General features: G+C 41.8%; 1 protein-coding gene across 1 annotated transcript in view; it reads left to right on the top strand.

The window, feature by feature from the left end:
* Positions 1-475: 475 nt before the first annotated feature.
* LOC126456813 (Down syndrome cell adhesion molecule-like protein Dscam2) overlaps positions 476-27,833 on the top strand; it is a 389,296-nt gene continuing 361,938 nt past the window's right edge. The window contains exons 1-2 of the mRNA XM_050092611.1: positions 476-524; positions 570-731. Of these exons, the coding sequence (XP_049948568.1) occupies positions 476-524; positions 570-731 (211 nt within the window). The remainder of the gene's footprint in view (positions 525-569; positions 732-27,833) is intronic.

The following is a 27,833-nucleotide window of genomic DNA, read 5'->3' as shown; positions in this document are numbered from 1 at the left end:
AATTCTGACATTCCACGAGCAATTGGTAGAACGTTACCGTTTCGTTGCTTATGCAATTGCCTGTCATGGTCACCTCCCACTTCCTGGAGATCCGAATGAAGGACTAATCCTGAATGTTTTGTAAATGAGAGATCATCAAGACACTGTTTCAATTACTGGTCACAAGGCCAGTGGATGCACATTATATGAGTTTTAATGCAATAGTTTCGATTGTCTTCTCCATCCAGAGGCCGTTGACCAATGTTGACTCTTCCACCTTTCCCATCCCAAAAGGGTCTCCCATAATTCCATCCACTCATCTTCCCTCTTTGACAAGGCCACTAGCAGGAAGAGCGCGAATCTTTATACCTGAAGTCATCGGTCACTATTACTAATGACTTTTATTGAGCATTTAAGCAGTTGCTAGGATCCAGTACAATTTGGATTACTAGGTACCCCTGTACAACGGTATGAGACACTATTACTCGTTTACTTGATGTATTTATTGGCTCCCCCTTTTATATTGCTTCCAACAATTCATTGGCGCGAGACGTTTCGGCCATAACGCGAGCTTTCATCTTCTGTTGCAGTGGTGGTGCAGGACTACGAGGTGCAGGTGTACCGCGCGCATGCGCTGCTGGGCAACACGGCGGTGCTGCGCTGCGTCATCCCGCCCTTCGTGCGGGACGATGTCTCCGTCTCCTCCTGGTTCCGGGACGACACCATCATCCTGCCAAGCAGCCACGATGCGGGTGAGCAGACTACAGTTTCTGATCCTCTACAGTTTCTGATCCTCTAGAGTTTCTGATCCACTACAGTTTCTGATCCTCTACAGTTTCTGATCCTCTACAGTTTCTGATCCTCTACAGTTTCTGATCCTTGCTACGAGATGCATAGCGATCACATTGTCGTAAGAGTACTCTTAAAGACAACTTATTCATTTGCAGTGCGAATGATGTCAGATATAGCTGATAGAAGTATAAGAAAACTTAGTATTTTACTTACATTCATTCTATATGTCATATGGGATCATATTCTCCGTGGAATCGAGTACAGGTTTTTAGAGTGCAAAAGCGTGTAATAAGACTCATTTGTGGTGTAAATTCCAGGACACTATGCAGAAACCTGTTCAAGGAACTTTGTATTCTAACCACTGCTCCTCACTATATTTATTCCATAATGAAACTTGTTCGAGCAATACGCCTCAATTATCAACCAATAGCTCAATACATAATATCAGTACTAGGAATAAAAACAATCCACATAATGACCTAAAATCAGTTTGCTTCAGCCAAGAAGGGGTACAATATTCAGGAACACACATTTTCAATAAACTGGAAGCAACCATTAAAAACTTGGTTTCAGATAAAGCACAGTTTAAACAGAGTTTGAAAGACGTTTTGATAGGTAACTCCTTCTACTCTATAGATGAATATCTTAGCAGGTACTGTCAGACCAGTTTAAGTAAAAAATGTCTGTTAGATTTCAGTTCTAGCAGCACTGGGTCACAACAGTCAATATTAGATATTTTGTGAATGACAAATTTATTAAATTTGCATAACTATGTTTCATTCTGACAGTGTATTAATTCTGTAACTATTAGCGGTTCCAGTTTACTGTAATGTAGTCACATATTTTGACAAGCTTCTGACAAGCGATCATGGAAGTGAGTGTTATATTCAAATGTATTTTATTTTTTATGTTATGCTTTCTGACTTGCTCCGCACACAGGAGAATCATCTAATTTATAAGTCTATGAAACGAAAACTGAATCTAATCTAATCTAATCATCGGACCGACTCTTCGAGAGTCTTCCTACTTTCCTACGAAATGGTACCCGCTGTTTCTTTCACTATTCCAATACTAGCAAGCAAGTCTTAGAGTAGGCATTTTCCTGAAATCTTAAGAGACTTGAAGTCTTTAAACGTATTGTTTTCCGTAATAAACGCAATTTTGTCATATTAAAGGCTCATGTTTAAAGAACGATGTCCTATTATACTTTACAAGATGTCTCCTAAGTGCCCAAGAAATGAGGGAATGGGACACTGCCTGCAGAGACTAAGTTTGGTCATCCCTTGTTCATCCTGTGTTTCATACAGTGAGGAAGTGTCACAAATTCATAGCGATTGTCCATTGCGAGGGACTTAAAAGGTTATACATGTACTTACATTAATTCCTGCACGGTGATGATCTAAATATAAAGTCTCTCTCTCTTAAATGACAACCCGTCAAGCTAACGAATCTCTCGTGAGCGAAGATCAGCCGAATAGCTACGAGATCGAGTACAGAGGAAATTCTGCACTAGTACTCATTTACGGAGACAAGCAGGTTTGAGTAAGGAAACTCGAAGATGGCAGCCCCATCACCAATCTTACCTACTCTGGGTTGGTAACCCATTCAGGGACATTTCAAAATACTCCCAGTCCCCAAATTTACATAGGAAAACCAGATGGATTTTCCATGACGACTCCAGCTAGAGAAAGTGACAAAAGAACATAAATATCTCGAAAAGCAAGATTAGCTACATGGAATACAAGAGGAATTGCTTACAAAGAACAATAAATAGCAAAGATATTTTCACAATAACAATTGCAGTTAAATCAGAAACTAAGAAGAACTGAAAGGTAGTAAATACGTCAGAAATTTAACATAATGTTGTATTTAGTGGAGTACAACAGAAAGAAAGAGCACGAGGAGGTGTAGCAATATACCTAAACAGATAATGGGAAAATTATATCTGGACTTATGAATATATGAACGAAAGAATTATAATAGCAACGATTAGAAACAAAGAGGGAAAGTATAACTCTGACAGCAGTTTTTGTACCACAGCAAAGTAAGACCGAGGCATCAGTTACCTTTCAATACACACGACAAAAACATGTGGATCTCAAATGAATAAGAACTATTAGCCACCTGGGACACCATTGAAGAAGAATGGACAAATACTTTAAAAAATTATTTAAAATATCTGCAAATGAGAAATTAGGAGAATGTCACTGAAGGCGTGGATTAAGAATTTGGTCAATGGAAACTGCGGAAGCAACACAAGAAAACCAAACAGTGTATAAAAATATCTTTCAATGCCTATTCCGGAAAATAAATAAATCTATAAATAGAGAAGGAATAGTGAAGAGAGTTCACCAACATTATATTCATGTCCCTCCCGCCGGAGGTTCGAGTCCTCCCTCGGGCATGTGTGTGTGTTGTTCTTAGCATAAGTTAGTTTAAGTAGTGTGTAAGTCTAGGGACCGATGACCTAATCAGTTTGGTCCCTTGGGAATTCACACACATTTGAACATTTCTTTTTTTTTTTTTTTTTACATTCATGACCAACAGCAGATAGCATATAAGCATTTTAAAATAAAACAGAAAATGGTACAGTTCATTTGAATAATATTACGAAAGAGGAGTGGATTAAATACTATGAAAATCTATGGTCTAGAAATAGAAGGAAAAGGTCTAGATGGCACAGCATCTTTGAAAAGCACAAAAAATTGAAAAGCAACACGTATAAGTGGAATTTATGCAAAGTTAATTAAATATGGGGGGTTACCAATACACAGTAAATTATTACGTTTGTTTTAAACTCCCTGGAAGCAAAAAGATGTATTACGAAATCGGAAGAGGGCAAAAGTAATACCGATATATAAGAAAGGAAAGAATATAAAAGTGGTGTAAGTTTTATTGACACAGCATATAAACGTTATGCAAGAATTTTAAACACAAATTTGAAAACAATAGCAGAATGTTTACTAGTGGAAGAACAGGTTGGATTTAGAAAGGGACGAAGAACGACCTATGCAGTATTTGTTTTGCAGCATTTTGCTGAAAAGCAGAGAAAGTTTAACAAAAAACATATTTTACTCTTGCGGTTTTTGACAGCGCTTTCGATAAAGTGGTTAGAGAGAAGTTATGGGGAATAACGATGCACAGAGGTTACACTTTACAGCGTACATCAGCTATAAAGTCTACATTAAGAAACATCAGTAAACGTAGATATAGGAAGCTTGTATACAGAACCAAAACAAAGAAATGGAGGGGTGAGACAAGTCTGCAGTTTATCCTCTACGGTGTTCAGTATTTTTATTGACGATACAGCTTGCAGATGAAATTCTAGGATGAACGCTGGAGTACAACTAAACAATTCAGTAAAGCTAAAATCCCTTCCATATGCTGATGATCTTACACTGACTTTTTCAAGGTAAGATTATTTACAAAACGAAATTCATTATTTGAATAAAATAGGCTCGGAATATAATATTAAATTATCTACATCTACATCTACATGATTACTCTGCAATTCACATTTAAGTGCTTGGCAGAGGGTTCATCGAACCACAATCATACTATCTCTCTACCATTCCACTCCCGAACAGCGCGCGGGAAAAACGAACACCTAAACCTTTCTGTTCGAACTCTGATTTCTCTTATTTTATTTTGATGATCATTCCTACCTATGTAGGTTGGGCTCAACAAAATATTTTCGCATTCGGAAGAGAAAGTTGGTGACTGAAATTTCGTAAAAAGATCTCGCCGCGACGAAAAACGTCTTTGCTTTAATGACTTCCATCCCAACTCGCGTATCATATCTGCCACACTCTCTTCCCTATTACGTGATAATACAAAACGAGCTGCCCTTTTTTGCACCCTTTCGATGTCCTCCGTCAATCCCACCTGGTAAGGATCCCACACCGCGCAGTAATATTCCAGCGGAGGACGAACGAGTGTAGTGTAAGCTGTTTCTTTAGTGGACTTGTTGCTTCTTCTAAGTGTCCTGCCAATGAAACGCAACCTTTGGCTCGCCTTACCCACAATATTATTTATGTGGTCTTTCCAACTGAAGTTGTTCGTAATTTTAACACCGAGGTACTTAGTTGAATTGACAGCCTTGAGAATTGTACTATTTATCGAGTAATCGAATTCCAACGGATTTCTTTTGGAACTCATATGGATCACCTCACACTTTTCGTTATTTAGCGTCAGCTGCCACCTATCACACCATGTCAAAAGCTTTCCGGAAATCTAGAAATACGGAATCAACTTGAGATCCCCTGTCGATAGCGGCCATTACTTCGTGCGAATAAAGAGATAGCTGCGTTGCACAAGAACGATGTTTTCTGAAACCATGCTGATTACGTATCAATAGACCGTCCCTTCGAGGTGATTCATAATGTTTGAATACAGTATATGCTCCAAAACCCTACCGCAAACCGACGTCAATGATATAGGTCTGTAGTTCGATGGATTACTCCTACTACTCTTCTTAAACACTGATGCGACCTGCGCAATTTTCCAATCTGTAGGTACAGATCTATCGGTGAGCGAGCGGTTGTATATGATTGCTAAATAGGGAGCTATTGTATCAACGTAATCCGAAAGAAACCTAATCAGTATACAATCTGGACCTGAAGACTTGCCCGTATCAAGCGATTTGAGTTGCTTCGCAACCCCTAAGGTATCTACTTCTGAGAAACTCATGCTAGCAGCTGTTCGTGTTCCAAATTCTGGAATATTCCATTCGTCTTCCCTGGTGAAGGAATTTCGGAAAACTGCGTTCAATAACTCCGCTTTAGCGGCATAGTCGTCTGTAACAGTACCATCGGCACTGCGCAGCGAAGGTATTGACTGCGTCTTGCCGCTTGTGTACTTTACATACGACCAGAATTTCTTCGGATTTTCTACCAAATTTCCTGACAATGTCTCGTTGTGGAACCTATTAAAGGCATCTCGCATTGAAGTCCGTGCCAAATTTCGCGCGTCTGTAAATTTTAGTCAATCTTCGGGATTTCGCGTTCTTCTGAACTTCACATGCTTTTTCCGTTGCCTCTGCAACAGCGTTCGGACCTATTTTGTGTATCATGGGGGATCAGTTCCATCTCTTACCAGTTTATGAGGTATGAATCTCTCAATTGCTGTTGCTACTATATCTTTGAATTTGAGCCACACCTCGTCTACATTTGCATAGTCAGTTCGGAAGGAATGGAGATTGTCTATTAGGAAGGCTTCTAGTGACCCTTTATCCGCTTTTATAAATAAAATTATTTTGCGTTCGTTTCTGGTGGATTTGGAAGAAACGGTATTGAGCCTAGGTACAACGACCTTGTGATCACTAATCCCTGTATCAGTCATGATGCTCTCTATTAGCTCTGGATTGTTTGTGGCTAAGAGGTCAAGTGTGTTTTCGCAACCATTTACAATTCGCGTGGGTTCGTGGACTAACTGCTCGAAATAATTTTCGGAGAAAGCATATAGGACAATCTCGGAAGATGTTTTCTGCCTACCACCGGTTTTAAACAAGTGTTTTTGCCAACATATCGAGGGAAGGTTGAAGTCCCTACCAAACTATAACCGTATGAGTGGGGTATTTATTTGTTACGAGACTCAAATTTTCTCTGAGCTGTTCAGCAACTATATCATCGGAGTCTGGGAGTCGGTAGAAGGAGCCAATTATTAACTTAGTTCGGCTGTTAAGTATAACCTCCACCCATACCAATTCGCACGGAGTATCTACTTCGACTTCACTACAAGATAAACCACTACTGACAGACACAAACACTCCACCACCAATTCTGCCTAATCTATCTTTCCTGAACACCGTCTGAGACTTCGTAAAAATTTCTGCAGAACTTATTTCAGGCTTTAGCCAGCATTCTGTACCTATAACGATTTCAGCTTCTGTGCTTTCGATTAGCGCTTGAAGCTCAGGGACTTTGCAAGCACAACTACAACAACTTACAATTCCGACTGTTCCTTGATCCAAGCACGTCCTGTATTTGCCATGCACCCTTTGAGATTACAGCCCATCCCGTACTTTCCCGAGGCCTTCTAACCTAAAAAACCGCCCAGACCACGCCACACAGCCTCCGCTACCCGTGTAGCCGCCAGCTGAGTGTAGTAAACCTAAATCACTGGCATTTTATGGAAAATATTCACTGGGAACTATGATAGTAGTACATAGAAAACAACTGAAAAGGGTAAAATATTTTTAACTATGGAAATGAAGTGCCATGCTTGTTGACAGAGCGTAGGCGAACGATGCGGGAAACACGCACCGCCGTACTAGGCAAGGTCCTAATCGTGGTGGTTTGCCATTGTCTTCCTCCGACCGTAATGGGGATGAATGATGATGAAGACGACACAACAACACCCAGTCATCTCGATGCAGGTGATAATCCCTGACCCCGGTGGAAATCGAACCCGGGACCACGGGAAGCGAGAACGCTACCGTGAGACCACGAGCTGAGGACATTTTTAACCATGTTGGATATAAAATGACCACCAATAACGTATGCAGATTAAGTTGAATAGATTTGGAAGTGTCTGTGGAAGAATTACTAGAATTTTAAAGAATATAAAACGAAAGGAATCAGGACCGAAATTTCATACTGCAGTTGCATTACCGACCCTATTATATGGAAGTGAACTGTTGGTACTGAATAAAAGACAAGAAAAACAAATACAAGGAAGAGAACTGATTATTCTCAGAACTGTAGATCATTTGCCTCCGAAATGCAAAAATCGAGTTGGAGTCTCCACCCGCCACACAGTTTTGAACTGCCAGGAAGCTTCATATCAGCGCACACACCACTGCACAGTTAATATTTCATTCTAGAAACATCCTCCAGGCTGTGGCTAAGCTACGTCTCTTCGGTATCCTATCTTCCAGGAATTCTAAAGTTTCTCTGGATAACATCTGTGAAGTTTGGAAGGTAGGAGATGAGGTACTGGAGGCTGTTAAGCGGTGACAATGGGTTGTGAGTCGTGGTTGGGTAATTCAGTCAGTAGAGCACTTACCAGCGAAAGGCTCATGTCCCGAGTTCGATTCTCGATCCAGCACACAGTTTTAATCTGCCAGGAAGTTTGATGGTCGTTGTTATTGCTTTTGATGTTTCATGGGTTATTTGTAACATGCTTCATGAGAATACGTTTTTTCCGTAGCTTACATATCCAACTGCTTCAACAGCTGTCTACAAGACGATCCTGAGGACTCTCAATTCATTTTGTGCTACCCTTCTGTGTAATTAAATGTGTGTAATGAAAGGTGACTTACACCAGAACCAGTGATATCGTTAGCTGCACTGGAGTTTTGAGTTCGGCAAATTCGATATTGCACTGAGGTGGTGATCGTGGAACAATTTGGAAATAGCGGTCATTCACATAAGTTTATTGCAAGCAAATCATGCAGAATTGCGCTGGGAGCACCTGCTCCTGTTGTGACTGCAAAAACACTCGGTGCAGCTACAATTCGCGAACTATCACTACTATAACTACAACTACTAATGTTAGAATTTTTATCTCGTATGTTCAATCGTATTTTTTGTGGGGCAGTCTAACTGTATTCTCAAACCGCTTATTTGCAACCTTGTTTGATAGTCTCATAGAATCTTGTTACGAACCAAGTTTTAGAATAATTAGATAAAATCAATCGTTCTTTCTTAAAGTACAACATACACAATTTTTATGAGTGTCCGCGATACCCGGGTGCATTTTAAACTATTACATTTTTCTTATTCGTTCATTAATGATGAGAACTTTTCGGAAGTTACAACTTGTAAACATGGAATCTCAGAAAGATAGTCATCCTAATAATTTTACTTTAAAACAAAGAAAAGTAAGCAAAAACATAATTTTGAAAAGAAATATTATGACATAATATGTCTTTATTTAAGTCATTAAAGTAATAACAAATACCTCATGTATTTACAAAAACTTCATAGGTTAAGTTGTACCTGACTGTAAATTAGTTTTAATTAGGTAAATAGTCACTTTACTGTTACCTGAATGTGGTGAACTTCACGAGAAACAATTTCATTCGATACGAATGGAAAGTAAACAATCTTTTACACTTGCCATATTATGGAAACTTCGATTTTTAATTCAGTGTTATTGACTGATTGATTGATCTGCACAGGTAGACAAAATAACTGTGTTCTCAGCCCACCATGCCCACACCGAAACTGAGTTTAGTGTTCGGTTTCTCACCCAATGTTTCTAGTAAGGTCAGTTGGTACTCTTAAAAAGTAGTAGGGGACTCTAACTAGCTCTTTAGGGCACAATTTCTTCGGGTATTAATGACCCAAATATTTGTGTGTTTTAAGTTTCGTTCACGTCGTAATGGAAGGCTAAATATGGTGTTCTTTCATCCTCCTCACTACATAGTCTACACTTAGCGGCTTCTTTCTCTATCGAGTGATTAGACCTACCATGAATTTTATCTGATTCCTGTTGAAGCCCAGGATTGCAGAACTTCTCCTGAAACATGGCTTTGTCATCATCAGCGTACCATAGCTTTATCTATATATGTTAGCCCAATATTCTGTGGGCTGCCTCCTAATGCAGCTACATTGTTTTGATTTTAACATTCCCTTAGTGGTGGTTAGGACATTTCCCACTCCAACAACTGGAGTCGTCGCATCTGCCTATCAGCTCGTTCATTGCCATTAATTCCTGAGTGCAGGAGCCCGCAACACGTTTACGCTATTGCTTTCTCCTAGCCTCACAAGGGCTTCAGGGCATTCTGGAACGATCTTTGATCTCGTTGCAGAAGCTGAAAGTGATTTCAGAACTGTTTGCTGTCTGAATGAAAGTAGATGACAAGATGCTTGTAGTACCTACACAGATTCTCTTCCACGAACACGCTGGTGCCAGATATTGAGCCTGGAATACCGCAGCCAGCTTCCCTATGGAGATTGCTCCCTTTAATCTAGGATGTACCCGTACATCCCAGCATCTTAGATTGTTTTCGGCACTGAACGATATCGTGGTTCATACTTCCACTGCCCCTTACTTCCAATTGTTAGCTTAAACGGTTTATTAAAGCAGATGGAAGTTCTGTATAGTCTGCCAGCACTTTCCTGCTAATTCCTATATTTACCACATTCACTAGATTGATGTAGGATTCTGGATATTCTAAGCTTCTTGGTAGCCACGTTCCATTCTGCTTTATTCCATCAAACTGTAGCCCCATAGCTTATCAAAGGGCTTATCAAATGGTTCAAATGACTCTAAGCACTATGCGACTTAGCATCTGAGGTCATCAGTCCCCTAGACTTAGAACTACTTAAACCCAACTAACTTAAGGACATCACACACATCCATGTCCGAGGCAGCATTCGAACCTGCGAGCGTAGCTTGTAAGGGATCCGTGATACCACAAACATAGATGCTAGTATCCGACACCCAGGTCGATAGCAGACAGGGGTCGATTGTCGAGCGCTGCAGGAGGCAGTGAGACGAGTGTTGAGTGTGCAGTGGTACTGGAGAGACGGGCAAGAATGGTGGTCGAGTCAGTAGTAAACGGTAAATTCACCGGAGTATGACGAGTGAGTGCGTCCCCCTGATCGTCGTGCGGTCGACCCTCACCGATACCGATTCGCGCGTACTTACTTACTTACTTACTTTCCGTGTCCGGAACTAGACTTCAGACTTCCAAAAATCAGCAGCCAATATGGCCTTGTCATTTGCCTCCCATAAGTCATTCAGTGTGCAGGGCTGGTCTAAATATGGACAGATAAGCGGGTGTTGAGGATCCTGGACAGATCCACACAGACAAAGGGTGTTCTCATTCTCTTTTAGGAAACCCCATTGCTGCTGGTTTGTCTTGTACTTTGGCACTCCTACCCTCATACGGTTTAGGGTTTTCCATACTGTGTATGGTAGGTCTCCACCAGGCGCCAGTTCTTCTTTTACATCTTTATGGGGGTTTCTTAGGTCGATGTCCCACCTTTTCAAACGATTCTCTGCAGCCGACCCTTCCAGGGCTCGGGTACGTGACAGGAAACTCTTCCTCGAACAAAGCCGTCGGTCAGCAGGCTGATGTCCATATAAAGGATGACGCATGTCCTATTCTTGCTTGGTTTTTTCGGCTTCGGCAGCGATGTCACGTCGTATGTTGGGCGGTGCGATCCCCATAATTAAGTACATCCTGTGCACTGGGGTTGGCCTCGATCATCTGGTAACAATCCTTGCCATTTCATTCACCGCGACATCAACTTTTCCCGCGTGTGTTGATGCAGACCATACTGTAGCGGCGTATTCCGCGGCTGACACACTGAGCGCAAGAGCTGAAGTTCTCAGGACTTTTGGGTTCGCACCCCAGGATCCGCTGGTTAGTTTCCTGATGATGTCGTTTCTAGTTGAGACTTTTTCCCTTGTGGCATTACAATGATGTTTATAGGTCAGTGTGCGATCCAACGTGACACTAAGATATTTGGGCGTATTACAATGCTCGAGACGTTCACCTCTCCATATTACATTTAATTCACGATTTGCCTCCCTGTTCTTTAAATGGAATGAACAGGCCCGCGTCTTGGAAGGGATCGGCCTTAGGTGGTTTGCCTCATAATACTGGGAGAGAGCTTCTAAGGTACTGGTTAGTTTCTCCTCTACATCCATAAAATTGTTTTCTTGGGCTGCAACTGCAGTGTCATCGGCATACATAAATTGGACCTTGATGATTGGCACTGGTTGGTCATTTGTATATATATTATACAGAGCTGGGACGAGGACGCTTCCCTGAGGTAGACCATTCCTCTAATTTCTCCACCTGCTCTTCTTGCTCTCGAGTCAGACGAAAAATCTCCTGTTATGCAGGAAAGTACCTATCAGTGATGTTAAACGGTAATCTCTTGTCACATTATATACTTCCCTGAGGAGCCTCCGATGGTTTACAGTATCATATGCAACTGAAAGATCTATGAATGCCACTCCCGTGATCTCTTTCCTCTCAGACCCATCCTCGATATGTTGGGTCAGGTTCAGGACTTGACCGCAGCACGATTTGCCTGGTCGGAAACCTGCCTGCTGTGGGATGATCTGTTGTTCCAAGACGCTTTCTATGCCGCTTAGCGTCAGACGTTCCAAGCTCTTAAAACAGTGACATAAAAGAGACACAGGTCGGAAGTTTTTTGGATCATCAGAGTCCTTTCCTGGCTTCAGAAGTGCAACCACTCGGGCTTTCCTCCACATCTTTGGAATATGGAGCCTTTTATCAAATCTAGCAGCCACTGTAGGGTATTACTGCCAAAGTTTTTAATTTACTCGACTCTAAGTTCATCAATACCAGGAGCTCTGTTAATCTTCAAACTGGAAATGGCTGCAGTAAGTTCTGAAATTGTAAATGGTGCCTTGAGGTGATGATTTTCCTCTGCCGGATCACGTGCTAATGGTTCCTGGTACTTTCTGCCGTGGGTTTTGCCATTCATAAGGAGTGTAGTAGCGACTTGGTCTGCCGTGACGTTAGTAAGTTTATCATTTGACTTTGTGGCGTCACCGTTAAGGTTCTTTAACAGTTTCCAAGCCCGCCGACTGTTCACTTTCATGTCCAGGTTCTCCATGAGATCACACCATTTGACATTGCGGTTCTCAGCTATGACTGACATGAGTTCATCGCCTGCTGGAAGTGTCTCATCATCAAATGGGTCGTTATCGAAAAGCTTCTGGTATCTTTCCAGTAGTGGCTTTGCGTCCTCATACAGTCCCGTAATATACTGTGTTCTGCATCCTCGCGGTATTGTTTTCCTGGACACCTTCTGAACGAGTATGACAAAAGAGTCTTACATCTCAGGTTGTGGGGGGTTTTTGTTATTTCTACATCAATGAGCCCTCTAAATTTCTTCTAATTGGCCTTTTTAAAATTGAACCTTCTTTTGAAAGGAACTTGTTTAGGCTTAACAACTGCATTGACCGTACAATTTATGGGCCGATGCTGCGTATGGGGAATTGGCTCCCCAATCAGTTTTCCACATTGGCCAACGAGTTTCTTGCTAACAAAGATGTTATCGGGATTGTACCCTTTCTTCCATCTGCCACTATTAAAGGAGCTTGGCAGTTTCGGGTCATGTATGAGCAGTAGATCTACATCTACATCTACATCTACATTTATACTCCACAAGCCACCCAAAGGTGTGTGGCGGAGGGCATTTTACTTGCCACTGTCATTACCTCCCTTTCCTGTTCTAGTCGCGTATGGTTCGTGGGAAGAACGACTGTCTGAAAGCCTCCGTGCGCGCTCTCATGTCTCTAATTTTACATTCGTGATCTCCTCGGGAGGTATAAGTAGGCGGAAGCAATATATTCGATACCTCATTCAGAAACGCACCCTCTCGAAACCTGGCGAGCAATCTACACCGCGATGCAGAGCGCCTCTCTTGCAGAGTCTGCCACTTGAGTTTATTAAACATCTCCGTAACGCTATCACGGTTACCAAATAACCCTGTGACGAAACGCGCCGCTCTTCTTTGGATCTTCTCTATCTCCTCCGTCAGACCGATCTGGTACGGATCCCACACTGATGAGCAATACTCAAGTATAGGTCGAACGAGAGTTTTGTAAGCCACCTCCTTTGTTGATGGACTACATTTTCTAAGCACTCTCCCAATGAATCTCAACCTGGTACCCGGCTTACCAACAATTAATTTTATATGATCATTCCACTTCAAATCGTTCCGCACGCATACTCCCAGGTATTTTACAGAAGTAACTGCTACCAGTGTTTGTTCCGCTATCATATAATCATACAATAAAGGATCCTTCTTTCTATGTATTCGCAATACATTACATTTGTCTATGTTAAGGGTCAGTTGCCACTCCCTGCACCAAGTGCCTATCCGCTGCAGATCTTCCTGCATTTCGCTACAATTTTCTAATGCTGCAACTTCTCTGTATACTACAGCATCATCCGCGAAAAGCCGCATGGAACTTCCGACACTATCTACAATCGTGTACCTGAGCCTAGGTCTGTAGTTCCACTCCGCTGCTGTTAGTTTCTTTATAGCCCCATGAAGAGCTCTGACAGTTGAAATCGTCCAATACAAAATTAAAGTCTTGGTAACTGAAATTGCCAGGCTCAGTGAAGACAAAATCTGATTCTGGGGGTTTGTACACAGAGGTAACATTATACTGCTAACGGTTAATATCTCTATGTCTTGCCTGTCAGTCAGTGATGCAGGAGTGACTCTAATTACTGGCCTGGCAAAGATGGCACTACCGTACCGTTCATGTGGTCTCTCCAAGATCATCTTCATTCCATCTGTTTTGGGTGCGGGTCTTGTACTGCCCCGATAAGTTTATTGAATCAGGAGGAAGTCACATTGATATTCTTTACACAAGCCAGACAATAAAACTTGTTTGTCTCTCGATATTCCTTCAATGTTTATCGACATCATCACAAGTGGCCTTAGGAAAGACCGCTTGGGTAGGGTCTTATTGGTCTTCATTTCCTCAGAAGTCCGTTCCGGTTGTTGAAGGATTAGCCGCTGATAGGTCAACGTTGCCCGGGGTGCGCCCGATTGCGGTTCTCGTTTGTTTCTTGCTGTCGCAATCTTCGCGGAGGCTCTTTCATTGCATTCGCGAGTGATATGAAACCAAAAGTGACAAGTGCCGAATTAAGTGTTTCGTGTCAACAGCGTCGGCCAGCAACAACCATGGATTGCAGTGAGGATTGTTGTGAATGTTAACCATCATCATTTCGAGTGACGAAGTACTTAAAATCAGCAACCAATAAAAAGGTATAACCGTAATTAGACGTGTAAGGCGAAGATAGCAACTGTCTCACAATTTGTGTGTTTAGTAGAAAATACATATCAGTTTGTACATTGCAACCTTTGTGGTCCTTAATAATGGACGAACTTTCAGTCATTCCACTATTCAGTCTCAGAACAGCCGCACTCGGTTGAAACACATCAGAAACCACAGCAGAAAAATCCGATGGCCTTTCATCCATTAAGCACACGGTCAAATAATAATAATAATAATAATAATAGTAATAACTGTTCGGCGGCTTCGGTAATTCATCCAAAACTCAATAAGGAATTTAAGCGGGCGTGTTTTTTTATTTTTATTTTTATTTTTTTTTATTCCTGCAGCGCGGTTCCGGACTGAAGCGCCTAGAACCGCTCGGTCACAGCGGCCGGCAAGGGGTTATCAAATGGTTCAAATGGATCTCAGCACTATGCGACTTAACTTCTGAGGTCATCAGTCGCCTGGAACTTAGAACTAATTAAACCTAACTAACCTAAGAACATCACACACATCCATGCCCTAGGCAGGATTCGAACCTGCGACCGTAGCGGTCGCGCGATTCCAGACTGCAGCGCCAAGAACCGCACGGCCACTCCGGCCGGCTAAGGGCTTATCACAGTTATGTGTATCCAGTATGTATTCCTGCGGCTTGGACCCTAGTTTTTACCAAAGTGTTTTCCAGTATCCATAAGAGTAAACTCCTCTTCTCCCCAATCCTATTCAATACCTCCTCATTAGTTACGTGATCTACCCACCTTATCTTCAGCATTCTTCTGTAGCACCACATTTCGAAAGCTTCTATTCTCTTCTTGTCCAAACTGGTTATCGTCCATGTTTCACTTCCATACATGGCTACACTCCATACAAATACTTTCAGAAACGACTTCCTGACACTTAAATCTATACTCGATGTTAACAAATTTCTCTTCTTCAGATCTACCCACCTTATCTTCAGCATTCTTCTGTAGCACCACATTTCGAAAGCTTCTATTCTCTTCTTGTCCAAACTGGTTATCGTCCATGTTTCACTTCCATACATGGCTACACTCCATACAAATACTTTCAGAAACGACTTCCTGACACTTAAATCTATACTCGATGTTAACAAATTTCTCTTCTTCAGAAACGATTTCCTTGCCATTGCCAGTCTACATTTTATATCCTCTCTACTTCGACCATCATCAGTTATTTTACTCCCTAAATAGCAAAACTCCTTTACTACTTTAAGTGTCTCATTTCCTAATCTAATCCCCTCTGCATCATCCGATTTAATTTGACTACATTCCATTATCCTCGTTTTGCTTTTGTTGATGTTCATCTTATATCCTCCTTTCAAGACACTGTCCATTCCGTTCAACTGCTCTTCCAAGTCCTTTGCTGTCTCTGACAGAATTACAATGTCATCGGCGAACCTCAAAGTTTTTACTTCTTCTCCATGAATTTTAATACCTACTCCGAATTTTTCTTTTGTTTCCTTTACTGCTTGCTCAATATACAGATTGAATAACATCGCGGAGAGGCTACAACCCTGTCTCACTCCTTTCTCAACCACTGCTTCCCTTTCATGCCCCTCGACTCTTATAACTGCCATCTGGTTTCTGTACAAATTGTAAATAGCCTTTCGCTCCCTGTATTTTACCCCTGCCACCTTCAGAATTTGAAAGAGAGTATTCCAGTCAACATTGTCATTAGCTTTCTCTAAGTCTACAAATGCTAGAAACGTAGGTTTGCCTTTTATTAATCTTTCTTCTAAGATAAGTCGTAAGGTTAGTATTGTCTCACGTGTTCCAACATTTCTATGGAATCCAAACTGATCTTTCCCGAGGTCCGCTTCTACCAGTTTTTCCATTTTAATAACTACCTTTATTTATCATTGCCGTTTGTAGTGTAATGAATTTTCTGAATTACCTCAAGACTGATAATGAAATATAATGATTGTGTTGTAAGTTAAAATTAAAATTCTCTTTAGAAAAAGTCTTGCGAAGCAGCAGGTTGGTAAATATAACTAGATTAAGAATCAAGGAATGGGATGTTCAACGTCTTGATTGACCTTATCGTCAGGAACACGTACAAGTACTACTCTACACTAATGCTTGCAAAGTTGACCATGGAACAGAGAAAAAACGTGTACTAATTTTATTTCAGTCGGGTCAGTTAAGTTGTAAGTATTATAATTAATTTATGTAGTTCATCGACCAGGACGAGTAATTTATTGGTGCAACGCACTTTACAGTATGGCAAATATAGGCACCAATAGTACAATGGATGGATAATATTAAGGAAACACCAAAACCCCAACACATTATCACGCCAAATACGACTTAGGAATTCCACTGACGTTCAGGACAGCTTTCAGTCTTCTCGGAATCGATAAATATATGGCCTGAGTGGTTCTAAAAATAGTAACAGGCAATAATAAAGGAGGTGAACAGCAATCTCCCACCCATCTCTCCAAAGTAGTGCAAAAAGGCTCAATAATACTGATATCTTGTGACTATGGCGTCCGGGGGAGGTGCGAAAATTCATCCTCATGCTCACAAAACCGGTTCTGCAAGATGTGAGCTGTGTGGACAGCGCCCCTGTTGCCTTGAGAAGACAACTTCGCCATTGGGAACAAACATTGTACCATAGGACGGACATGATCAGCCAGAATGGTTACGTTTAATGCCTGGCAAGAATGTGACCGCGCAGAATAACAGTGGCACCAACGGAATACCATGCTACAGGTGCCCAAATCAGCACCGAATCCCCACCATGTTTCCACTCTTGGGGCGTTGCAATTTTCGAGCGGTGAGCAGCAAATGCAGAGAGACAGATTCCCAGTGAAGCCAAGCTGATGACTCGGATCAACGCCAGACACTGTCAAAGGGCGCTACGAGTGGCGCGGCCTCTGCGACTCGCCATGATGCTTGCAGCAGGAGGCTCATGGAATTGAGTAGTCTGATTAACATTGTTCATTGGCGACCAGACTAAGTGCTACACTGAATTCTAAACATTAGTAAAAGTGAAGGAGACAACTGGTTGCGCAACAGAATTCAGTCTCTGAATCGGGTGGTCGCTAACAGGAGCAGCAAACATTAGCAGCACGTTAAGTACAAACTTGAGAGCAGCACTCCAAGACAGAAAAACCGGTATGTCGGAGCTTACCGAGGCTGGCCACGAGTGACACGGGGTCGGTGTCCCAATGATCTGACTGAGAGCTCCCTCTGATTACAAAAAAAAAAAAAAACATTGGTTTTTAAAGAATCGTGGCGGCGCACAATTTATCCCTTCCTACAGTCGACCCACCAATCCATCGGCACTTAACAGCTTCGGCCAATCTAGCGAGACGCTCTGCAACTCCATGGCGCCTCTGGCCAACCACATTTCGACTCCTCCCCTTAGTATCCGATAGGTAGGAAGATCACAGTGGTGCCGTGTGCGTAGTATCGCTCACTGGCCGGCGACAACACAGCGGTGTCGTGAGCATATTATCGCGCAGTGGCCGGCGACAGCACTGTGATACCTTTTGCTTTCTGTTGGTGTTTTGTTTAGCTAACAATAAGTTACAAACGTCAACAAGTACGTGTCCTTTCGTCATGGCAGACGAAAGAGACGATACGATTATGTAGGATGAATGCGCGTACGTCGTGTCTGACTTTTCGGACGACTTGGCCTAGTGGGAAGAAGACATTGAGTACCAAAAATATGAAAGCGAAGCAGAATCGTCGGAAGATAGTGAAATACGTCCAAGAAGAATTCGGCGAACGCTACGGTTGTCAATTGATTCGGATGAATGAGATGAAGACGATAATGCACAGTGGATAGACTTTGATTTACCGAGGACCAATAATAAATTTGAAGGATCTCCCAGTTCAAACATATTTCCCAAAGATACACAGAGCATCGAGGATATCGTAGAATTGCGTATTGGGAACAATCTATTTGAATATATTAGCAACGAAACCAAGAAGTACTACAGTCAAAATTCCAATCGAAGAAACTGGATAAAAAAAAATACCAAATTTTTCGACGTTACGGGACCCGAACTTAGGAAATGGTTTCGGCTTGCTATCCTTATGGTAACTGTGAAAAAAGTAAGGATCGATGAAACTTCCTGGCAGATTAAAACTGTGTGTCCGACCGAGACTCGAACTCGGGACCTATGCCTTTCGCGGGCAAGTGCTCTACCAACTGAGCTACCGAAGCACGACTCACGCCCGGCACTCACAGCTTTACTTCTGCCAGTACCTCGTCTCCTACCTTCCAAACTTTACAGAAGCTCTCCTGCGAACCTTGCAGAACTAGCACTCCTGAAAGAAAGGATATTGCGGAGACATGGCTTAGCCACAGCCTGGGGGATGTTTCCAGAATGAGATTTTCACTCTGCAGCGGAGTGTGCGCTGATATGAAACTTCCTGGCAGATTAAAACTGTGTGCCCGACCGAGACTCGAACTCGGGACCTGTGCCTTTCGCGGGCACTTGCCCGCGAAAGGCAAAGGTCCCGAGTTCGAGTCTCGGTCGGGCACACAGTTTTAATCTGCCAGGAAGTTTCATATCAGCGCACACTCCGCTGCAGAGTGAAAATCTCATTCTGGAGTAAGGATCGATGATTATTGGTCAACGAATTCGTTGATAGCCTCGCCGATATTTCGCAAAACGATGTCCCGCAACCGATTCAGACAAATACTACCATTTTTACATTTTTCCGGCAACAACAAAAACCGGATAATGCCGACCGGATTTTCAAAGTGCAATTCGTGATTGATTGTTTTTCCAAAAAATTTAAAGAAAACTTTAATCCCATTCAAAACATCTCAGTTGATGAAGGAATGATACTGTGGCGTGGACGGTTACATTTTAAAGTTTACAATCCGTCGAAAATTACGAAATATGGCATACTCATTCGGATGCTGTGTGATTCGAGTACGGGATACGTTTCCTCATTCAAGATGTATAGCGGCGCTAGACAGCCTTTAGCAAAAACAGTGATGGAACTATTGACACCTTCTTATGGAAAGTGGCATCACCTCTACGTGGATAATTATTATAACGGTGGAGAGCTTGCAGAGAAATTACTTGAAAAGAAAATTGGAGTTTGTGGAACCATACGTCAAAATATAGCATTTCCGGAAAAATTAATGCGCGCAAAAGTAAATGTGGTTGAAGCTTGTCACCAACCGAAATGTGACGTACTCGCACAGGTATGGAGAGCTGCGAAAACTAAAACGATACGAATGATCTCTACAATACATAATAACACTTTGACTGACACTCAAAGAAAATGTAGAAAAACCAATTACACAATAAAAAACCTGAAAATGTATTAGACTACAACAAATAGCCTACATGAAAGGAGTGGATCGGGCAGACCAATATTTGAGTTATTACCCGACATACAGAAAAACTATAAAATAGCCAAAAAAGGTTTGAATGTACCTCTTTAATTGCACATTATTTAATGCGTTCCGTGCATGGCAATATTTCAATATCGACCACAAGAGTCTCCGATTTCACGATTTTTTATTGACAGTGTTTGATTCGTGGATAAAACACCACGTACCTACTTCTGTGCAAAACTTGGGGGGTTTCCACTACATCGCACACGTCTCATCACGATCCGGTTGACAGACTTCCCTGTTACATAAAACAACACCAACTAATACTTATTTCCGAAACTAATAAACGAAAACGAAGGAACTGCCATGTATGTGCCATGTGCGTTACATCTTGGAGACTGTTTTGCTGTATGTCATACGAAAGAACATCATATCATATCGAAGACAATGCAAATAAACAAATATATGAGACAAAGAAATTTTGTATTTATTTAAGTATGTATATCTTTGAAATTTTATGAACGTAGCGGAACAGGGTTATGAACTTATGAGAACTAACGACGAGATTAGTAAAACTTAACAGTTTACAGTCTCCCGATAATATCAAGAACGGCCGGCGACAAGCCAAGTAATCCGAAATAACGCTGCCGGCGCCGAGCGAATACATTTGTACGAGACGTGCGGATGGCAAAGCGTTAATAAACTCCAAGTTCGCTATCGACAGCGTTCAGCTGAAAGATAAACATTACTTCCACTCCTATTACGGCCAGCAACAACAGTGTTTCGCCCCGCTGTCCTTCCTTTTGTGAGTGGGGGGCTGCTGTAGTAGCAACCTAACCCGTGAAATCTCGCTAACGTTGCAGTTCTCAGGAGCAAGTATCGATCTTGCTGCATCTTCTACGACGTGCCTTTTCGTGACCATTTTCTACTGTGACGCCTTACGACAGCATCTTGGTGGTGGATGGGGTTACCAGTTAATACTCTGAAATGAAACTTCTCCCCTGGAACATCTCCCCAGAGCTGCAACTTGCAGCACTCTAGTGATATTATTTAGCTCCGGTAACCTAAACGCTACCACTTTTACCTGCTCTCTGCAATGTGTCAGTGATTTCTTATCTTGGAGCGCCCTTAATGTCTCCCAAAAGCCTTAAGCGTAATAACGTACAAGTCATTAAATTATCAATATACGACAGCCAGATGTTGGAAACAAGGTGAAACAAGACTCATCCGGCCTACTGAAATTCTCCCATTACTCCATAGTCCTGGTTTTATGGCTTCAGCACCACTGATGATCGGTTTTGGAATTACAGCTCGCCCTGCAGTTTCCTGCTTCTGTAGCTCCCCTTTTGTTCCCAGAATGAGGTTTCCACTCTGCAGCGGAGTGTGCGCTGATATGAAGCTGTGAGGACGGGGCGTGAGTCGTGCTTGGGTAGCTCAGATGGTAGATCACTTGCCCGCCAAAGGCAAAGCTCCGGAGTTCGAGTCTCGGTCCGGCACACAGTTTTTATCTGTATCACGGTATAAGTGTATATTTTTTATTTTTACAATTATATATTTTATGATTTTGGTTGGGGTGGTTTTAAATATTGTGGGCTAGCATGAGACTTTTAATTAACTTATATCGCGATAACACTCGTACGGACATCGGCTGCCCCGAAGTACGCACGATATAATATTTTTTAAACACAAAGCGCGACTCACCTCCTTCTAATAAATAGTTTGCGGGAGCGCTGCTATTTAGAAAAGAAAATATGCGTATTCTTACGCAAACTGTAACTATTAATATTGGTCTCAGGGGCTACTGGTTATTTATGTACTAAGTTACACAAAGATTAACTGAGATATTGCGTAATGTAATGATTTTTAACATTTCTTTTTCATTATTTGTAAGGTAAAACTGGAGAGAATCTCGTCTGCCGTCAGACGGAAAAATGAAACATACTGAACTCACTCAGTATTCTAAATATTAATAAACGAAATCTATATTGACTCTTTTTAACTTTGAAATTAATGAAAGATCAAAATTGAGAAGTCTCTCGCATTTACATTTAATATTATGATCTGAAATTTTAATTAAATAATACAGTCAGCGTAATGGCCGACTAAATCCTGCTAGGGGAGATGAACTCCCTGCACTACGAAGTTCTGCAAAAATTTTGTTAATTATAATTAATGGTTGCAATCATCAGAGGTGACAACTAAGTCAATAATACACTCTTTCTAATGACAATTTCTATTATATTTTTCAAAATACAGATAAAACTTACGTTAATTATCAGACAGCACTACAATGGCGGCCTACCGCTAGACGAAACAAAACAGGAGAGCTAGTTCAATCAAATCATTGTCTCTGATCTTCATGGCCTATGTTACACAGAGATTATACCAAAAAAACTGTGTTTTGTTAATTACATCGATATTTGTGTTTTGATAATAATAACTTATGTTCTTTACTATTTGTTATACATCGCGCACACGTACACAGTCCTGAAATAATTTATAATTCACACGTCTCATAACAAGAACTTCCTTTCCCTTTCTCCAAATGCCCATTAATGTGACGTACCGCCACATCTGCCAGGAAGTTTCATATCAGCGCACACTCCGCTGCAGAGTGGAAATCTCATTCTGGAAACATCCCCTAGGCTGTGGCTAAGCCATGTCTCCGCAATATCCTTTATTTCAGGAGTGCTAGTTCTGCAAGGTTCGCAGGAGAGCTTCTGTAAAGTTTGGAAGATAGGAGGCGAGGTACTGGCAGAAGTGGAGCTGTGAGGACGGGGCGTGAGTCCTGCTTGGGTAGTTCAGATTGTAGATACTTGCCCGCGAAAGACAAAGGTCCTGAGTTCGAGTCTCGGTCCGGCACACAGTTTTAATCTGCCAGGAAGTTTTCCCTTGTGTTGTTTTGCTGGTAAGAGTACAACATATAGTTCTACAGTGACTTTTGCAGCTATTACCCCCTAATTTCTAATGACCATCGTCACGATCACTCCACACACATTTTAGAACGCGTTGTGACTCAGCGTACGATGTTTTTCTGCTTTTCCTGGATGCGGTGTAAAGCTCTGATGCGGTTTCTCTTGAAACATCGAACACTTCGACTAACTTGGTAACTGAAGCACGCACCATACGAGCACCAAAAAATTGACCATGTTCGAATTCACTTAGGCTTGACATAATAGACACAACTACACAGAACACTCTTCTGACCACTATTGGCACTGAAACGTACTGAGAACATTGCACGGATGCCGTTCGTGGTCACATATAACAGCACCACTTGCAGGCTTGGCTACCACCTGCATTTATGTTCAAACATACATTTTTCGCGATGTTTCCATATTTTGTCCAACCCAGTACACCGGGTGTTTCCGTAAGAGCGTGCAAAAATGTAACAGGACCTAGTGGATGCCCAATTGTACAATTGAGGTAGGGAACCTGAGGTCGGAGAAGCGAGCTTAAGGAGATAATAGGAGTAAAATCACATCAATGCATACTTTTTTATTTACATTAGTTACAGTTAACTGCAAATACCATCATTGACACGATAAACGTACCATCTGTACTGTATCTTAGAAATGTACTCTAACTTACCACCACCAACCTCAATGCAAGTATGACATCGGCGAACAAGATTCTAACACAGCCTGACAAATATCCCCGGTGTGTTTCGAATCAAATCGCAGGTAGCTACAATTCTGGCAACTAATTCCATCTCCATATCGACTGAGGTCTCATACACAAGTGACTTTATATATGAACACAAGAAATACCAAGGGGATTCTAGTTAGGTGGGCTCGCAGACCATGGAATAGAACTTCACCTCACAATCCAGCGACCAGGAAGTACAGCAATGAGATGGTTGCGGACATCCACACTGAAGTGAGACGGTGCACCGTCATGTTGTATCCACATCCTCTCACGAACAGCCAAGGGTATTTTCTCCAGCAAGTCAGATAGGACTCTCTGCACGAACTTCAAGTACAGGTGGTATTTGAGACCTCCTAGTAATCAGGCACGCCCTCCTTGTTTTCTTGCAGGAAATAAAGAATATATATGTAAATAAACAGCACAGTACGTGTAAAATTGTACTCATGTTAGTTGTAAATAAGCTGGAACATACTAATGCTAGACAAAGCAGTAGACAAGTTTACTTCCATATCTCTGTAAGCTCGCTTCTCCGCCCACAGGTGCCCTAACTCAAGTTGTTCAGTGGAGCATTCTCTGTGTCCTGTTATATTTTCGCAAACTCTTACGTAAACACCATGTATACGGGCACTTCGAAAATTAAGAAACACATTACTACAGCATGCCAAGTATTAATCACCGAGTACTGCACCACACTTCAAAGTGATACAGATACAAATCAACAAGTCTCTGTAAACAATGATTGGAATGATCTATCGATAGTGCATTTCCTCGTCGGTAGAAATTCATTCTTTGGTCATGGAGTCATTCGAGAACAGCTGAACAGCTATGTAAACATCTACTTCTCTGGAAAATGGCTTCTCTCTGCCCCCCTCAGATATTGTTTCAGTTTGCCGAAACCGCAAGATGCTTGGCGATCAGCGTCATCCACGTCTCACTACGGCTGGAGGCGACATTGCATTTGGTCGACATACCGCCAGAATGTGACGGTGAATCTGTGTACACTTTGGAAGTTTTGGCCACAAGAATTACTCGGGCCTGTGCACTTCAACTCTGGAATTGTTTCCTTCTGCTGCGCCATTTCACTCGCGCACTATGATACACCTGCTACCTGTATTACAGCAGAACTGTGTCTCTAAGACACCCAGAGAATGTACTCTCGTCTGATAGCGCGCCACTCTTGTTACACAGTAGTCTTACCTTGAGACACCATGTGTTACTTACTAACGTCCCTATGTACATCTCTCCCCGTTTATCTTCGATCGCAATAGGCGATCTTTCTAAGACAAATTTACTTTTATAATTTCATAATGGAGCTACTGAAAAAACAAGCCTGACAAAGATATTAAATGAATCAACAAGTTTACTGTTACCAGTCACTGTTTATTTATCCCCAGGACGCGTTTCAAAGGTTTACACCTCCATCATCAGGTGGATTCACATTTGTTTAGTATGACATTTGTGTGTGTGTTGGGTTACGAATTTTTGGAGGAACTTGTGGCACTGTCTAGTGGAGTCAGTACCACAAGCTCCTCCAAAAATTCGTAACCCAGCACACACACAATTGTCATACTAAACAAATGTGAATCCACCTGATGATGGAGGTGTAAACCTTTGAAACGCGTCGTGGAGATAAATAAACAGTGACTGGAAACAGTAAACTTATTGTTTCATTTAATATCAATAACAGTCACTGTAAAGCCTAACCTCAAATGTTCGCTTTTAAAACTGATATTCCGAGACCATTCAAGTGATATTGCCCGTTTCGTCCTCGACTGTATAATTTTCGCTTTCTGAGATGCTAAAGTTCTTGCTTAAATATGTTTAGTAAATGTTTCTGTTCTTCAAAAACACTACAGTTCTTGCTTAAATATGTTAAGTAAATGTTTCTGTTCTTCAAAAACACTACAATCTGTTTTTATGATTTCCAGAGTGATGGATGACTTTCTTTGTTTCTTTCTAACTTTGTATCCCTTTTTGCTTTTCCACGGTTTGAAATTCTACTGCGGCTTAAGCCAGGCAACTCCAGTTCAGCTTCTTTAGTTAGCTGTTCAAACAAGTAGAAAAGATGAGAATCGAAAAGTTTGAGGTGATAAGATTGCTAAAAATTAAATTATCTAAAAACATCAGAACTGTTGAGGAAGAAATTTCTGAGATTTTACATCTGGAGCACAGTAGTGATGGAAGTAAATCATGGACTATGGAAAAACTAAAACAGGGAATCTAGGCGTATGAGATATACTGTTATAGAAGGGTCCTGAAAATTAAATGGTATGATAAATGAGAAATGAGAAGGTTCTCAGCAGAATCGGAGAGGAAACGATTAAATAGACAACTCCAACAGGTAGAAGTTACAGTATGATATGGCATGTGTTGCAATATGAAGAAACTGTTTCTACTGTGTGGAGAGATCCATGCAGGAGACTGCCGTTGAAATGTTTATAAGTAACTGAGGACGCTGGGTGAAAATTCTTCTGTACTATGAAGAGATGGTGCAGGAAATGAAATCGTGGAGGAACGCATCAAACCAGTTGGGATACGGACGAAAACAGGTCTGTAATTTAGTTACATGTAGTTAAGGACGGTCTTTGGGAGAATACAGGTCGGTAGAAATGGTGGCTGGCGGTTTGTCTTCCGTCACCTCATCGTAAATGGAAGGCGCAGGTGTCCCAGCAGAGGCCGCACGAAGTTAGCCGACACCAGAATGTGATTAGTGGGTTGGGAGCCTCGGCGAACCGCCTACACTCCAGGGACGCTGTCATACTAATTAGGCTTACCGTAATCCTGTTATTGCAGGCCATGATATCTGCAACTCGGGACCGCCGTCCATAATTTTCTGCAGAAATCAACAAGCTGTATGAGACTGATTAAAACGTCAGGCTCAGAAACTGATGTCTCTTATTTAGGTATGTCCAAATACAAATACCATACTCACTGAAATAACAAAAAATGCTATTTTAATGGAAGCCCTGAGATAGCGGTGATTCCACGTTTCGACTTAGGAGACATAGTGGGAAGTTAACTTTTAACGTTCGTATTACAGTTATTGAACTGTAAGATATATAGCGGCCGAGCAGAGGGAGAAAATTTTAATGTGCTGCTAATCTTTCAGCGTTGTTTTAATGCTATGTTTAAAGCCACTATTCAGCGAAATATGTTAAATAGTGCGTCACTCCTTATCAATCATTCAGTCACAAGTCATAAACTGCTTAGTTCCGCTAGAGTTGTCGAGGAAGTTCTTTTAGATTTCATAATAGCTATTACGATATCTTCGATTACTGATGTCGGTTCTGGCTACGCCAAATGCTGTACTTGTCGTCATCATAGAAGTCACAACATTGACTACAGACTTTGGTTTAAGACTGTCTTGAATGCATCATCGCATTTCCAAAATGAATTCCAAAAAATGGTTCAAATGGCTCTGAGCACTATGGGACTCAACTGCTGAGGTCATTAGTCCCCTAGAACTTAGAACTAGTTAAACCTAACTAACCTAAGGACATCACAAACATCTATGCCCGAGGCAGGATTCGAACCTGCGACCGTAGCGGTCTTGCGGTTCCAGACTGCAGCGCCTTTAACCGCACGGCCACTTCGGCCGGAAAAATGAATTCCAACTCGACCTTTTTCTTCCATCGGAGTTTATTTTCATTTGCATTAAGTAAATTGCAAATACCTCTTTGTGAACCGTTTATTTTCGCCATGTCCCGCCTCACACAGCATAAAACATCCCCCTAATGAGATCTAATGTGTTTTTTTTTCTTCTGATCATTCATAGCTAGGTCTCTAAATCATTGCAAACTTCTCTGTGTGGATGCTTCATATAGGCATATGACACATTTTACTTCCTTTTTCTACTAGTGAACATACATAAGAAACAGTATTGCAAAATAGGGAGGAACCGAACGAGGATGCGCTATTTGTTAAGATATTGGTCTTCTTCTTGGGAGGGCAGGGCCTAATCGTCATCAGGCATTTCTGGTTTAGGTGTTCCACGACTTCCTTAAATTATTTCAACATCTATATTCGGGAAGTCACCTTACGGAGTGTGGTAGAGGGTATTTTTCCTCCCTTTCCTGTTCCATTCACAAATGGCTCGTCGGAATAAAATGTTTGAATGTTTGTGAATTCCTAAGGGACGAAACTGCTGAGGTCATCAGTCCCTAGCCTTACACACTACTTGAACTAACTTATGCTGAGAACAACACACACCTCCATGCCCGAGGCAGGACTCGAAGCTCCAGCGGGAGGGGCAGCGCAATCCGTGACATGGCGCCTCAAACCACGCGGCCACTCAGCGCGGCTTCTTCGGAAGAGTGACTGTCTGTAAAGCTCCGTATGACACCGAGTTTCTCTGATTTTCTTGT

Source organism: Schistocerca serialis, chromosome 1 (genome assembly GCF_023864345.2).
Source record: "Schistocerca serialis cubense isolate TAMUIC-IGC-003099 chromosome 1, iqSchSeri2.2, whole genome shotgun sequence".
Taxonomy (NCBI): Eukaryota; Metazoa; Arthropoda; class Insecta; order Orthoptera; family Acrididae; genus Schistocerca; species Schistocerca serialis.
This window is presented reverse-complemented; position numbering and strand designations above follow the sequence as displayed.